General features: G+C 43.6%; 2 protein-coding genes across 2 annotated transcripts; one reads left to right on the forward strand and one right to left on the reverse strand.

The window, feature by feature from the left end:
• Positions 1–7,831: 7,831 nt before the first annotated feature.
• Positions 7,832–11,763, reverse strand: LOC117864648 (homeobox-leucine zipper protein ROC6-like). The gene is made up of 8 exons (XM_034748771.1): positions 11,528–11,763; positions 11,322–11,439; positions 10,451–11,011; positions 10,243–10,344; positions 9,929–10,153; positions 9,229–9,409; positions 8,716–9,128; positions 7,832–8,251 (listed from the first exon to the last, which is right to left on the reverse strand). Exons 1-8 carry the CDS (start codon positions 11,761–11,763, stop codon positions 7,832–7,834), a joined length of 2,256 nt encoding a protein of 751 aa, XP_034604662.1.
• A 4,359-nt stretch (positions 11,764–16,122) lies between these two features.
• On the forward strand, positions 16,123–16,854 carry LOC117863065 (uncharacterized). Its single transcript, XM_034746647.2, has one exon. It carries the CDS (start codon positions 16,239–16,241, stop codon positions 16,572–16,574), a length of 336 nt encoding a protein of 111 aa, XP_034602538.1. The 5' UTR covers positions 16,123–16,238; the 3' UTR covers positions 16,575–16,854.

A 16,854-nucleotide genomic window follows, 5' to 3' on the forward strand; every position in this document is an offset into this window, starting at 1 on the left:
AGGTGCAAGAACCCTCGCAGCAACAAGCCCCGACCTGCGGCAAGCTCCAATGTACCCTCGCGGCAAGCGCCGACATCCACGGCAAGCTCGACCCTAGTGGAAACAATCCCCACGGCAAGCACCGATCTCGAGGAGGAAAGCTGCGTTCTAGTTTTGGCAACTTAGCAACTCAGTAGCAACCTCGTTACAGTCAGTCCTGTATGCATGCGAGGTTGCCAGGCACCAAGGCAGAGCGAGGGTGCAGACCATCGATCAAAGCCGCACTCGTCAACATACGCTGCATGCAACTCGAAACTGCTGTACCCAAGAACCCTCGAAGTATCATCGGAGCCGAACCCTCGCAGTATAGCCTCGTAATGTGAAGAAAGCAAGAAACAGGAAAAGAAGCTTCTGTCCCCGAAGCTGTAGGGTCTGGACCACATGCAGAAAAGTTATAACCTATATGCATGGTATAGTTTTTGTGCGTACTTGAAGTGAGCTGCCATGTAATGCAACATCAGAGCTGCTGGCCGCTCGCCATTACAGCTTGGCAGCAAGTTCCCCATCAACAACAAGTTAGGCAAGAACCCTCGTGGAACACAGATCATAAGGTCTCATCAAACTTAAGCTTAACAAGGTCACGAATCGAAGGTGCCAAGCAAGTTGCTAAGCATGGTCAACTGTATACCATCACCCTCGATGGTTCATCAAAGAGAAGCCAGACAGGAGCACGGCCAAGGTCTGGTGCAAGTTCCCTGCCGCGCATGCAGCCTCGTGATGGTCCGAGTGCCATGCAGTTCAGCCTCCACATTCCGGATCGCACGTGAGGCTAGAGGGCAGCACAGTTAACCTCGCAAAGTTGCAAATCAAAGTTCCCTACCACGCATGCAGCCTTGCGAGGGTTCGAGCGCCATGCGGTTCAGCCTGCACATTCCGGATGCACGCGAGGCTAGAGGCCAGCAGGGTTAACCTCGCAAAGTCAATCAAAGTTCCCCGCCGCGCATGTAGCCTTGCGAGGATTCGAGTGCCATGCAATTCAGCCTGCACATTCTGGACGCACGCGAGGCTAGAGGCCAGCATGGTTAACCTCGCAAAGTCGCAAATCAAGTTGTACTCGGAAACTCCAAAAGCCAACCCTCATGGCAACCCCCAACTACCCTCGCACAGTGACGACCTAAAGCAGCAACCAACCAACACTCTAACATCAGGCTAGGGTGCGGCCAGTCTTCGTCAGAGGAAAGAAACAAGAAGCAGTACGTGGAAGGGAACTGCGCGAGGCTATGGGTTCTTGAAGTGGGAGCCTCAAAGCTAGGTGTCCAAATCGGATTGTGGACAAAGTCCCAAGGTCAGAAGATCAACCTGACACAAAGATAAAATTCCGAGGTTGGAAAGATGGAGGCGTGAGTTATGCTCAAAACCTCCCAAAGCTAAACTACGGAACCCTTGCAAAACAAGTCAAGCCAAGCCGTAGGACCTCCGCTCCAAACCTCAACGACCTCGCGACACCAATGCTTCCAATGCATGCCGTACACCTTCGCATACGTATATCACCGTCTATCACGCATGGATGCACCCGTCCACATAGCTCGGAGGCATATAAATATCGTCATCATCATCACGTCACACTTGTTGGGTTGACAGCCCATCGAACAAGAGCAAAACGATGACAAGGAAAATTAAAACCACGCTGAGCAGCTCGTACATAGTCTGAACACCAATTGAAGGTCATTTTCCACCTCTACAAATAAACTATTTCAATTTTGCCAACCTCGGTTATTTTCGCAAGAAAGAAAAATACATTTTCTAATCATCTTGCTCCTTTCGTATAAGCTGGTTTCACCTCTCGAAAGGCACTTGGGCGTTGGTCTTAATAAGTGGTGAATGGTGGTGGGCTGCCTCGCTTGGTCCAAAATTGCATGGCCCAAGCAGCGATCTCGGCCCACGAAGCTGCCGTCAATACGTGGTGCAGCAGTCTACTTCCACATTCATGTGAAGCAACACCATCACGTCATTTCATTCATCATCTACACGCAAAACGAAAAAACTCAGGAAGCAAATAATATTCGTGGGGTCAAAGTTCTAAGGTCCTATCTCAACCAATCAGACAAAACACTTGATACAAGTTGCTCAAACATACTATGCATATTTTGTCCAGAGCCCTACAGGGGGCTACACTTAGAAACTCACTTCTTTTCCTTAGAAATTTTTCTCACTAACTTGCAGGACTTCACCAATGTACCAATACAAGTTAACTCTAGTAAGCATGTGATTATTTGCACTACTTATACATGTGGCTATCTAACCTATGCCAACATATCACCAACTCATTTTCAATGCAATGTTTTATCCCCCACAAGACTAAGTTTAAATTGACAGTCGAAGCAACCAAGAGTTGCGATATCGACTAGAGCATGATGCTCGGAAAGTAAGTCCACAAAAGCTTGATCATAAGCAAGCTTTCGTCGACTTATCTGTTTATTTTATTGTTACTATATTACGGTTGGATGAGGCAAGTGACCTCCAATCGAGACATCCTTAAAAAATAATGCAAGTTACATCTTAATATTGAAATTTCTTCTCTCTAACATGCAGGTGCTCACCACTGTAAGTAGTTCTCCACCCGCTTAAGTTAACCCTTGTATACTAGACCTTCGCATCTTTTTGTAGGAACATTGATTTTCACCTCGTAACCAAGTCAAGAATTGGGGCATGATATATTGGTTTTAATGGCGCGTTGGTTTTCATCAAGTGATATATTTTACGGGCATTTGGCTCTCATCAACTATTGGAATTATCTCTATTAGCTTTCATCAGCCATTGGCCTTTCACTATAATGGTTTTCAGAGCACCAAGTCACAACCTTCGGAGGTTGATTAAAGCAATTCAATGCACTATTTTTTTTGTGTGCTTAAGTTTCAATTAAAACTACTTTCTTTTGGAGGGTTGATGACATGACCAACTATGAGATATATCTTTGCATATCCAAGCATTTCATTCATATGCATCAAAGCATGCATCAAATCATCGCATTGCATGGACGCATTACTTTCATTCATGAATCAGGAAAGCCCGAGAGGCTAAGAGGTTTGATTTCGTAAAAGAGAAGTTGGGTGATGACCCACAAGTTTACCTTTTCTGCAATATTACTTTTTGCTCAAACATTCAAAGCCAAAAGCAATAAAAAGTTGCGGCATCATCTATACATTTTAAGCATTTTTAATTACTAAGCCTCAAAAGGCCACTACATCGCATTTCTGCGCAAGTAAAACCTTGCATTTCTATGCAAGCAGAGGTTTGCTTATCCCAACCGTGGATGCAAACACTCAAACCTTGCATTTCTGCGCAAGTAAAACCTTGCATTTCTGTGCAAGCAGAGATTTGCTTATCCCAACAGTGGATGTGAACACTTGAACATTGCATTTCTGCGCAAGTAAAGCCTTGCATTTCTGTGCAAGATCTGAGCCAAAAGAAACAACAGGTTGCGATGTCAGTTGTACTTTTTGTTCAAGCATTCAGAGCCAGAGGCAACAAGAAGCTGCGGCATCAACTTTACATTTCAATGTACAGTTGTTTTCCCTCTAACCTCGCAGGGTTTAAAGTTTCATGGTCGAAGCAACCAAGAGTTGCGATTTCGACCTTACTTTGAGCAAGTCAACCTGCGCTCAGAACCCTCGCAAGTCGAGTCATGCTCCAAACCTCCGTAAATCAAGCTATAGAACCCTCGCAAGTCAAGCTGCGCTTGGCACACCGCTTGCCCAGCTCCAACCGAAGCTTCATGTCATCTATGTGTCACCTACGCGCGGCCAATCACCAGCTCCGGTCATACTTAAGCTCGTGCCATCAATCATTTGGAAGTGAAATACCAAGTCAAATCCAACCATGTCAACCATCGAGGGTCCATTATCCCAGTTAATTCAAGGCATGAAGCTCATATTAACCTTCGTCTCATGTTCTCTCATTTAAGAATAATGGGAGCTCCGAGCTGGTTTCTCAAGCCATGCAGTTCATAAAAGTGCCGGCCACCATCATCACCACAAAAGTCATGAACCACTTCTTAACATGCATTACTACAATTCTGTCACCCTCGATTTGTCTGTTGCTAGAAATAATTATATCATTTTTAATCATCTTGTTTATTCGCTAGTTGCTCCACTAAGATGAGATACAACTATCTGTCCCTTGTCCAAGGCTCGAAGCTATCATAAGCCCGTGTGGATGGACATGCATGTATTACCCCTGCATGCATCTACTTTGGTCCTATGTAGCATCGCTTGCATGCATGTCGTTGCATCCGCTTGCAACACGAACCTGTTAAGCATATGGCTGCAAACACCTTAGCTGCCAGGCAATGTTTGCCGCTCGTCATCTACGCACAACAGCAATGCAAAGCTGCTGGATCGAAGCTGCGGACAACTCCGGCATCTCCGAGGACCGGCTCTGCATCACCTCCGCAGGGATCTCAACCCTCACGACAAGCACCGAACTCTGCAGCACGCTGCTCTACCCTCGCAGCAAGAACCTTCGCACCTAGCGCCGACCTACGGCAAGCTCCACCCTTGCGGCAAGCCAACCTCCGTGGCTAGCTTAACCCTAGCGGCAACCTGCTACCGTCACCTCTGCATGCATGCAAGGTTGCTAAGGCACCAAGACAGAACGAAGCATCGAAGCTGCTAGGCTTACAAGTAGCAAAGCTAAAACACAGCTCGTTACCTGCGAGTGCATGGCTGGATGCTCAAGCAACTAGGCAGCGCTCCCTCCATCACCTTAACCCTCGCAACTAGCCTCCACATACCAGAACCCTCGCTACTCTCTGAGACGTGTGCATGCGTCAAACAAAAACCACGCATGCATATATTACCTCGGCATGCATGCTCTGCTGAGACCAACTCTCCCGAGGCTAACTGCTCACCAAAGCGGCCAAAATAAGTACATAGGCAATTATGTTAAACATAGATGGTTTTCAGCTTACCACATCTGATGGTTATGATCCTATTCTATGCATGCCAGCAATTGCTAAGCACAGATGGGTCAAACTTTTTCCCCTTGATCGAAGGTATCTAGAGACACCGGAATGCAAAAAATATGCTAAGTTAATTTGCCACCATGACATGCAAATCTGATCAGCCGCCCCACTGTTAGAGAATGCGTGTGCACTATATTGCTTCACTTCAATCACTAACATTTCTGTTTGCAGGGTGTATCCTTTAGGCGCTCATTACTTAACCATATGTGAATTTTGTCATTTCTTTTAGTATTCTTTCCTATGTTACAACTAAGTTAATTCAATATAGTGAGAATTCGTGTGCTAACCCCTCTATGGAGGCCATGTTACCTATCAAAATACAGGCCTATGATACTTGGTTTCTTGAAAAGGTCAGTGACGAAGGTTGTGACCTTACTGGTATCCTGTCTATATTAACCTATTTCAAAGGTCTGGGTTTTCCGAAAGGATCAGGATGATCAAATGGCTCAACCTTGGATGGCATCATCTGCTACATCGGCTCGAGGGGCTCCACCTCAGCATCACCCTCGACTTTGCCTTAGCTACATCGGCTCGAGAGGCTCATCCTCGGCATCGCCGCACCTTCAGCATCGCCATCTACCTCGCCATCACTATGTTGCCTCGAGAGGCTCGCCGTCAACTTCAACGTCATCACCGACTACACGTACGATTCAACCTCAGCCACTGCTATTATATCTACTACATCGACTACTTCGACTACTTCCACCACATGCACAACTTCTCTCACGAACACCAGCCAAGAGGGGCTGGAGGGGCGTATTAGAGGACCAGTCCATCCTAGTTGCCTGGTGCTCATGAGAGAAGGCTTGAAGATGCTGGATCTATCTTTGCCTACGACTACATCAGCTCTTGAAGCGAGGCTCGCTGATCAAGGCTTAGGAGTAAAGCCGCATGCAGATCGAAGCCCATCGTTCCAGGCACTTGGAGGCGTAGTGTCTAGAGTTGGCACATGTAAACTGAAGAGTGTGCGTGCTCTTTTCTCCATGCCCCTTTTTCCCATTGGGTTTTTGGGATGGAGTTTTTAGTGAGGCGCACACGGGTTGGTTGCAAAGGGCATTCCTCGCAACCGGAGTCTGAGTTGCCAGCCTCTTTTAACAGGAGCAACTATTAGATCTTGTTGTGCCAGCCAAGACCGAATAGTTGAGGGGCTATTATTGGGGGTTCGCCTTAGGAGTCCTAAGGCTAGGGACCCCTTGTATGTAAAAGAGGCCTGAAATGAGATCTAAGGACTTGTTTGTGAGGTTTAGGGACTCAGTTGTAACATCTAGGGATCTCTTTATAAAGTCTAGGGACCTATCTATAATATTTGACCCCACCAATGGAATTAATATAAAAAGCTACCTCCTCCTCCATATAAATAGAGCCCTAGGGCTTGGAGGAGAGGACTTTTGGCCACTTGTTCATTAGCTTACTTATTCACTTGGATGGTTTTCTACATTTCTCCCTCTTTATTATCTGTTCGGGATTCCTAATCCCAACACTTACTTAGTGAGAAAGGTATGGAAAAAAATCTATCAATGGAGTGTAACAACCTATTTTGAAAGTGGCACACTGTTTGCTCACAAACTGTCTAGACACCTGCATAATAACCTGCTTACATTTTTGTACTCGCTTCGCTTATTATGCAATTGTTATAATTGTTAGCAAATAGTACACACACATATATGCTTTTTCTCATGAGCTTTGCTTAAAGGCCTATTTTAGCGGTGGACCTCAAATGAAGTCTTCTCAATGATGAACATTTCACAACTTCTCCATTCATCAGAAGCATACTAGAGCTTCTCTTTTGAACAGCCCCAGCCCCACTAGACACTGGCTGTTATTGGAGGCCTGCAGGGAATGCGAGAAAGTATCGATACCGCCATACATATATCAGCCCCTGCACAACATTTGAATATGAATCTGGAACCGATAAATGAATCTAGCATTGTACTTTGTTTGTACAATATTTTTGTGATTACTTCACAAAATTATACAAGAAGTTATTGCTGTATCAGATTATTACCTGACAGTCAATATTGCAAGGAATCAGGAATGCATGCAGCTACTGGAGATGAATTATGTCATATACTCCCTCCGTCCCATATTACTATTCGTTTTGATTTTTTTAGATACATCACTTTTGATATGCATATAGACATAAATATATAGCTAGGTGCATATCAAAAGGTGTGTATTTAGAAAAGCCAAAACGAATAGTAATTTGGGACCGAGGGAGTATATGTCTATATACATCAAATATGCTTGTTTACTATCTATATAAAACACCATGTGTATTATTGAAAAAAATGACATAGGAATTTGCAGCAAAACTTTCACACTATAAAATTGCTATGAAGGCCTAAAAAATACATGAAATTATAATCTGGGAAAGTACAATCAGCATGTGGCTGGGAACACGTGGGAAATCCATGGACTCATACTAGTAACCAATAAAAGAAGTGATGTATACTAGAGATGATCACAGCAATGCAATGACGATCCTAATTAATGTCCAAAAAATAAAATGAAACATAAGCAACATAGCAATCGCTTTGGCATCGAGAAAAATTATGTGTTCGATGTGTCTTGGTAAAAGTAAAGTTTACACAAATTCATGATACAAGAGGTTCAATGTAATAACAATTAACAACCATGTCTAACAGGGCATTTCATTCAGAAACCAAGCCAATGCACCTACTAGCGACATGCCCAGCGCAAAGCTTAGAGCACAATCGATTAGTTCTTGACTTGATTCCTCTAACCGCTCCATGCACTATTGTATATATGAAAACATAAACTGTGCTTGAGTCTAATTTTATTCTCTTCGCCATTCTCCGACATAGCCAGTCAGTCCACTATGACGTTATTGGCCCCGACGGCGTCCTTGATCTTCTTTATCGCATCGCAGAGCTGCTGTCCTGCATTGTCAAAGGCCCGGGTAGTGGCATGGTCGCCTGATGGGGAGCTAGGCAACATTGCTTGGAACGCCACAGTAAGAAGTGCTCCTTCACCGTCGTCGTTGTTGTTGTCGATGGGAGCACTAGTAGAGGAGCTGGCAGCGTTGTATCGGGCCTTGCCATGGCCGTCTGGGAGGATGGCGAATCCAGAGGGCACGAGGAAGATGTTGTTTTCGGCGCCAGCCATGATGCCACGCATCACGTTTTCCTCAATGAGACTGTACACCACCAGCGAACCTGACGCGTCGGTGCTTGACTGTTGCAAGATCAGCATGTTGTTGTTCATTCCACGACTTCCCTGAGCAACGATCTGCAATAAAAACAAAAGCCATACTAATCACAAATTTGATGGAATTAAGAAACTGGACTATGTTTTTATGACCATAAATATTAAAGAGATTACTTCTAGTTAACTGCATGCGTAAATCTTAATAGTTGTATCCGAAAGCTATGTTATAACAGTTTTGCTCTCTTTTACTTACTTCAAACTAACCCAGTTATTCCTTCATCAGAACAAAATTAACCTATGGTATATGGTATATAGTATATATAAGATCTAACTATTCATTATTATGGATAATTTAGTAATTATTAATTGTAAAAGTGATATTTCAATTGGAATGGTCTTTTAACTTATGCTAGTGTCAAAAACTAAAATTAAAGTGATGCCATTTGTGTATTTTTATCATGGTACTCTTATACTACCTATACTACCTATACTAGTCATGTATACTACCCATAGTTGAGAAAATTAACAAGAGCATGCAGACTCACAGTGGGGCGGAGGACAGAGACAGCGTTGCCATGGAGGCGTGCAGACGTGGAAACATATCCCAATTCCTTCACTTGGCCCCCATTGACAAAGCTATCCCACTCGCCACGGCGCTGCAAATTGCAGAGGTACTCGAACACGCGCACTGGCGGTGTGCCAGGCAGCCGGACTGTGGTGGTGGCGCTCAGCACCGTGATTGCAGGCTCTCCAGGCATGATCTCAGCGCAATTCCATATCACCATGCGCACTGCTGCGTCCACCCTCTCAGCAGCAGTGCCACTGCTAACACACCACTGGTTGGTGATGTTGGTCGATGCAATGGTAACCGGCCCAGAGATGGCGGCGTAGAAGCTCGCCGTCATCCGCTGGGCCAGCTCCAAGACTCCCCTCTTCCCCAGCGATGATATGGCTGCCCCTGCAGGATTTCCAGAACAACTGAATCACTAGAATTTCAATACAAGTATGAATGCACTAGTCTTTTATTTTTTGTTTCTATGATGTTTACTTAAATTTACCTGAGCTGCTACTGCTGCTGCTTGGAACATGGCTGGAAGCCAGAACGGCCATGTACTCACACTGCCTCTGGAACGATCTGAGCCAACGGCATGCACCAAAGGCTTGCCCAGAATGGAGAAACTTTCTGAAGAGTGTTGGCACAGCGGCTCCAAGGTACTCCCCGTGCACAACCCACGTGACCTGGAATGCACCAAGAATTTCAATGAGAAAATAGGGTTGCACACAATCGAATTTTATGAAGTCGCAACGTCTTTGCAGCAAACATGTATATGATGTAAAACATAAACTATCTTTTGGTCATTAACAAGTTGACATCAAAGTTATTCACAAAAGTTTAACTCATATGATATACACCGCATGATGTGTCCCTAAAGAAAATTACAGTTAAATAATACAATTAGAAGTTAAATAATAACAGGTTAGCTATATTCGAATTTACATGATATATATAATCACATTATACTACTTTTTGTGGAGCTCATTTGATATACATTGAAATGTGAAAGGCCAAAAATTAAGCTATAAAATCTCAAAGTCAATAATGAAATAACTGACTTTTTTGCTTACAGAATTTGATGGGATGGAGAATTGAGATAGATAAAATCAGATGTTGTGAAAATATATCCTTTGTAGCAAATTAATATGATGCCACACATCACTAGAGGTCCAAAAGTTTGATTCTGAATTGTGGTAGAGTACCTTGCAGAAGCCACTCCTCATGCCCTCAAGTATGCAGCCGGATGGCAGCAACCTGTAGCCCGTGCAACTAGCTCCGCTGCTTTGCTGTTGAAATCCATGCTGGTTGCCATCAACAGACACGTCTACCACAGCCCACTTCCTCTCCGCCATCATCTTGCTAAACCTCAGAAACTTCACGTTGCGGGTCGGCAGGCACGGCGTTGGCACCCAGAACTCTACATCCATCTGCAAGTACTCCACGGCGTTTGAATTAGGTGATTGATCGTGATCAAAGTGAACACAACAGATGCACGAGATAGAGAGTATGAGTTCACCAGTTGAATGAGCCCGTCGCGTAAAGAGGAACTGCCGCTGCAGATGACATTGCTGGACCTCACATATGAGACGATATCAGGGAACATCTCTGACCACTGGGCCTGGGAAAACACAATGCAAAAGATGTGATATTTATACACCTGAAAACGCTGGCTGACCATTGCTGGAATGTAATATGTGTAGATTTTAGTTTGGTGTGTGTGTTACCACATCGGTGAGGATGCTGACGAGGTCCATGGCTTCGCCTTTGATCATATCAGTCTCCCTTGTAGCCTCCGCGACAAACCCCCATGGGCAAAATCCAAGTAACCCAGGGAACGTTTGCAAATCGTACTGCTGGTCGCTGAGCACCTCGCCGTCGATGGTTGGCATCCACAACGGCTGACCCTTCGTTGCCAACATGACAAGCTCCTTGAAAGCACGCTCAGCGTGCGATCGAAGTGTAGCCTGGTTGGTTCTATTGCAGGTGAATGGCACAGGGTTCATGTAAGCTGATGCCTGATTCTCGGATGACATAGGCTGAGGACGTCGTCCTGCCTCACGGATGCTTCTTTTCAGGTAAGCATTGGCACGCTGCAGTTCATCCTTGAGCCTTGCATTTTCACTGAGCAGGCGCTGCCTCTCCAACGTCGTCTGGTTTGCTCCTGCGGGGTCACGACATTTGAAGCATGTCGGGTCCAGCATTAGTTGCTTCAGTTCATTGTTATCAGCTTGCAGCTTCCCATTTTCTTGTTGCAACTCCTTGACCTCGTTTCCACATGCCTTCAACTGCATATGTCAATTGAAGAAATTAGAATAATCGATATCGTTTTTCAAACACATGTATGCGTTTAGCCTTAATTCGTGAATTTTGACAATTAACAGAACAGAAATGTACCACCACTATATACTATCTCTGTTTCTGAAAAAATTATGGTGTTTTAGGACAAGCTAATCAATTTAGAAATGAAATAATTAGTTTGTCCTTCACTTCATTTATTTGAGAATCGGAGGGAGTATTTAGGAACACATTAGAGATATACATACACAAGAGACAGAACAACTGACTTTATAAGATGGTGGCAAGATGTAGACTTACCTTCATCAAGGAGCGCCGGTTTTGGAACCAGAATCGGACCTGCCTTTCCTCTAAACCAATCCTTGTGCCAAGTTGCTGACGCTGTTCAGCATCTGGGTGGGTACATGCGTGGAACATCCTGCATATAGAAGTAGAAGAGAGATGCTTACATTCTTTCAAACAAAAAAATGTGCACAGTGGTTCAATGATTATGGGTAGTGCCTTACGCTTCGAGTTCCTGAACCTGCCGCACATTGAAGCGCTTCGGACGCTTGGATTGCGGTGTCTCACTCTCAGGGAGGTGGTCCTCGTCATGAGTTCTCTGGTTAGTGTCCACATTATGGTCCTCTCCTAGGAGAGCATCCATATCATATTCCACAGGGTAGTCCCATGCTGTAGCGTCTCCCAAGGTGAGGCCAAGAGCTTGTTCCTTGTTGTTGTTCAGATGCCCATCGTTCTCCATAGTAACCTGATAACGAAACGAAACAGTAACAATGATCAAATGGGATTAAAAGTCAAGATCATTCTGTTACTATAGGAGCTAGTTTTTTACCCGGGCAATCTTATTAGTTCAGATGCAAGGCAATCAAAGAATATTTCATTTTCAGTCTCTTCGTGGACTGTGGCGGTGAGTGTATGTACATGTCGTGAAGCAGATAAACAACACGGGTAGACACCTACTTAACAAGCGAAGTTCTACTGTTCAAATATGCCACCACCACATTGGACAACTACACGGCACCCAGGATTTGGTGAAAAGACGACTGAATTGCAAGCTATGATGGCGTGAATGTAAAAACTGCAGTGAAGCCATCCGTGCTTATACACATGCTGAATTATACTCGATATGAAGCTACGCTGACGAGGCAGGTTTCCTAAAAATTCATTTCCCTCAATTTTCCACAAAATATGTTGCAACACATTCCAAAATTATTTGATCCCTAACCATGCAAATCCTCGGGTTTAAGGCTAGTGTGCATAATACTTCACATCATTAGTGGTGAAAGGAACATGGAGATGCAAGAATCAAACTACGCTTAAGAACAAACATAGTAGTTAAAAAACTTGATCCTATACCTTCGATTGAAGCTGCAGTCCTGCTGACACAAGAATGCCTTCGAATGGCTGGGGTGTGGTGGCGTTTCTCGACAGGTAGAAGCTAGTATAAGCTTTGTATGATTGCTGGTGTAACACGCCTCTGGCTGTGAGAACAACTACCTAGGCCGCCATTCAATTTTGGCTATGAGAAGCTAAGGGTCTCCCGTGGTTTAAGTAACAGGAGATTGGGGTGACGATGAGCACAAGGCCGAGTGGGTTTAAACGTGAAGGAATAAATCGGCTGGTAAAAACATGTGACAGCATATCTGTATACTTGGAATAAATTAATTTCCACAGCTAAAATAATGCTGTACAGAATGATTGTTCATGCATTGAATTCCTGCCTCGGATTCTTTCTATACGTTTATCTCTTTGTCCATTCATTTTGCTATGCTCCATTCTCAGGTTTCACTGGTAGCACAAATCTATTGCATTTATTTCATACCATACTAAACTAGGGTCTATTTGGCATTTTTAAACCATGCTATTGTTACATCTTGACTGCCCAAAAATAAAATGTAACTTGTTCATTCAACTGGGAAAAACTGCAAACACAGAAAAGTAAAGGAAAAACTTTCAAATGATGATCAAATTTCCCGGATCAGAAAACATAAAGACTATTTGAACTAAAACATTTCAAGTAAAAAACTCCCAAATTAAAATTATTAAGTTCAGAATAAAGTTGCAATGCGTACAAAAAATTCATATGAAAACATTGAGTTCAAAATTTCAAAAAAGACCAACATGTTTGCAGCTTATTTCGGGCTCTAGGTGGTTGCCTATCAATGGCTGCACCATGCGGCGTAGAGATGTGCAGGAATGATATAATGGAGTTGAGTTGTTAGGGAGGGTAACATACGGAGAGCTGAGAGAAAAGGGGGTATTTTTCTACCTTACGGGGATGAGATCCGGAAAGGACAATATCCACCTCCTATTTGTCAGCTTCCAACTAGGGCGACCTGACCAAAGGAGCTCACTCACATGCACAAGAATTTCCCTACTATTTTGCTGCAAAAAGTAAAAATATATGTGAGAAAAAAGAGTTAGAAAGTCCAATTAATTTCTTTCAATCAGTAAGACTTAATTAATATCTTTTGCTATTCAAGGCTTGCCGTTTATGGAACATATGCACAATTTTCAGGATAGGTCACTGCGGGCTTACGCCATGATTGTGGTGATGCGATGATGCCCGTTCTTCTAGGTTTGTTTGTCCATTGGTCACCACTCCACTTCATTTAACTGAAAAAAGCTTCAAAGGCATAAAAAGAAAATTTTTAAGTGATGTCAAAATGTCCAAAATCAGGAAAAACGTAGAAAAAGATTCAAGTTGAAATATTGAACTAATTATTTCAAGTAAAGAAAAAACCAAAACAAAAGTGTCAAGTGTTCAATGCGTCAATGATTTTCAGATCGAAAGATCCAGTTCAATGTTTCGATTTTAAAAAGTGTAACATGGCTGCATTGAGGACCTATTGTTTCTCCTCTCTTCACCGGGTTCACGATGCACGCAGCTCTTTTCTAGCTCCACAGCGGTTGCCTAGCAAGGGCTTTGAAGATGCAGCGTAGAGGTGTTGGGTTTTGCAGATGTTTCAACCTTATGGAGATGATCGAGATCTAGAAGAGATTGTTCTTGCTATACCTGGCTGAACAAAGTATGCATACTCCCTCCGTCCTGGAATACAAGACATCCTAGGATTTTTAAAACAGATTAAGGGGTGGGCAAATATCTCATCGACCCTTAGTTAATGGTAACACAAGGCAAGTTTTTCAGTTAACAAGGGAAATATTTGGCAAGTTTTTAATTGAGTTGATTGAGTACTTGCTAAAAATTCCTAGGACGCCTTATATTTGAGGATAAATTTTGAACCCTTGGATAACTTATATTTTAGGACGGAGAGAGTAATTGTCAAGACATGCCGCTGTGGCCTCTACAGCTTGCATCCGCGTTGTTGTTGCCATATATTCACCTCTATAATCTATATTGCCTAGCTAATATATCCATTTCTACCACTGAATTGTTGCAAACTACTATCTTTTATTTGTCAAGGTGTTATGGGGCCATAATTAGGATCTTGACCAAGTATCTAATGCAAAAATTAATTACAAAAAGCAGGATAAAGAAGTTGAAGTGGAATGTTGTACTAATATATATCCTTACAAAATGATAGTGGTAAGTTTGGTGTATTATTCACCGCTCTTGGCCACTACGCATACTATGCAACGTGAATTGAATATGCTCATAATGAAATCCATATTTTGATTGGGTTTTAGCTTTACCCAAGAGACAGTTGAAACAGCTAGTGGGATTAGCTCGCTGTCACATCCTAAGAAGAACCACGTGTCTATGCCCCTCCATATACATGCATTAGCAGTCTTATGTAATGAGGCGAATAATATATTATTCACACTAACTCAAGCGAGCCAAACACTGTACCGTGGTAAAAGTAACATGATATTCATCTGTATAAAAAATTATGTGGTAAAACAATACAAACACAGGTTGACGAAACATGGACCGCTACGAATCAAGCCCGTCTATTGATGCCTTGATTTCTCACTAGCTTCTTGCTCTTGTGCCTCTGTGGGACTGGGTCACTTTATTTTTTTGATGAGTGGCCCTAATGTAATCTATGTATTGAGGATCATCATGCACCTTCAAATGTGCAGTAACTAATAATGCCCTAAGAGCAGTCTAATCCGTAGGCAACAAGAGCTTCATCAAAAGCTCAGAGAAGAGATATAGTCCCACACCCATCGGAACAATAGGCTCTGTTGATCGGGTAGTGGGTACCTGTAACTTACAAAACAAAACGGGCCTCAGCCTTACACAATACATACCACTATATGACAACTACTAGCCAGTTATATAACAACTAAAGTCCATTATATAACCAAATGAACAACTAGATGTGACTCCTAACAACTTATCTATTGCTCAGAAACCTAGGAGACAACTGTATATGACAACAAAGAATATATATTCTAGTAATATAATGATATCGCAGTACTCTTGAGTAAGCTAACTCTTTATGAATTATGTAGCTAGTGTAGAGGTAAAACTTAAATTGACTTCTTTTTACAAAACTTTGATATAATTTTAAGGCTTGATAGTTTATGAATTTGTCATTCGAGGTCCTCATCATGCATGTTCTTGGTCCCTTTATATCCTTTTATTTATGTTGCCCTAATGTAATCTAAGTATTATGGTGTGTGTAGATTATATTCTTATATGCATATCAATTTATCGCAATGATGTGCAGCTCTCTCGCACAGCAATCCAAGCTAATTTTTGTTAAGAGCTAAAGCTGATTAGTGCGTGTTTGCTGTCTGAAGCTACTTTCCTTTTTCCCTCGAGATAAACATGCAGTAGTAGTCGGGTTGTGTTTTTCCTCACCTTGTTTTGCTCATATTGTCACGAACATCCTAACTGCCATTATTCTAGCTGTTGTTTCGTTAAAAAGCCACCATGCAGCTCAACAACTTTTGAATTCTCTCAATTCCTAATCTAGCTGAAGTATCGGTTAATATTAATGCGCTTTGCCGCCGTAATTTGTAGAGATAAGATGCAAAAAGTAGTTCACCTGTCGGTTCCATGATTGGCGGCAAAAGTTATTGGTAGTGGGTTTTGTGCTGCGCACATCGTTTGACATCATCATTCAGACAGAAACTAGAGGACGTGAAGCTACAAGTTGGAGCCAAAGGAAGACACACATATCCAACCGGGCCCATGCCAGGAAATCGCCCAATACCAACCCTCCAATTTATAAGTGGAGCTCCTAGTGGATTCGCAGCACCATTCAGCACAAACCAACGCATCCCCAGTTTGCAACTCTCGCCAACATGGATAGGAGGAGGGCGTACGCATCCTTGCTCGTGCTCGTCGGCGTCCTACTCGCTCTTGCAAGCCCCGTCGTCGCCGGCGGGATGAGCGCCACGTTCGCAGCCGGCGTTGGGGTCGGAGACGCGGCCGCGCTGCGACGGCTGATGTCGACAAGGCTGGAGGACGGGGTGGCGCCGGAGCTCACGGTGGACCTGGAGCTGCACCGCCGCGTTCTGGCCGGCGTCATCAAACCGGGCGCGCTGAATCCCAACCGCCCGGCCTGCATACGGTCGTGCCCGGCGCCAGGGCAGCCGTACAACCGGGGCTGCAAGGCCATATACCATTGCCCCCACTGAGTGAGCAATTTCTGATCAAGTGATCGCCATGGGTCGATGCACGCGAGCTTATTAATCCATTTGTGGTGCCTTTGCTGGCTTGATCCCTCGCCCAAGTGTTTGTTGCTAGTTACTATTATTATTTGATGTATCACGAAATAATTTGCGCGTCACTGTTCTCGTGGTACTAGAAACCACAAAGAGTTGTTACGCGATCGTATCGGCAAATTGTGGTGAGAAGCATGGCATCCTGTGATGAACTTGGAAAGCCTATAGATATGCTATATGAATTTTCAGAATC

Source organism: Setaria viridis, chromosome 7 (assembly GCF_005286985.2).
Source record: "Setaria viridis chromosome 7, Setaria_viridis_v4.0, whole genome shotgun sequence".
Lineage (NCBI taxonomy): Eukaryota > Viridiplantae > Streptophyta > Magnoliopsida > Poales > Poaceae > Setaria > Setaria viridis.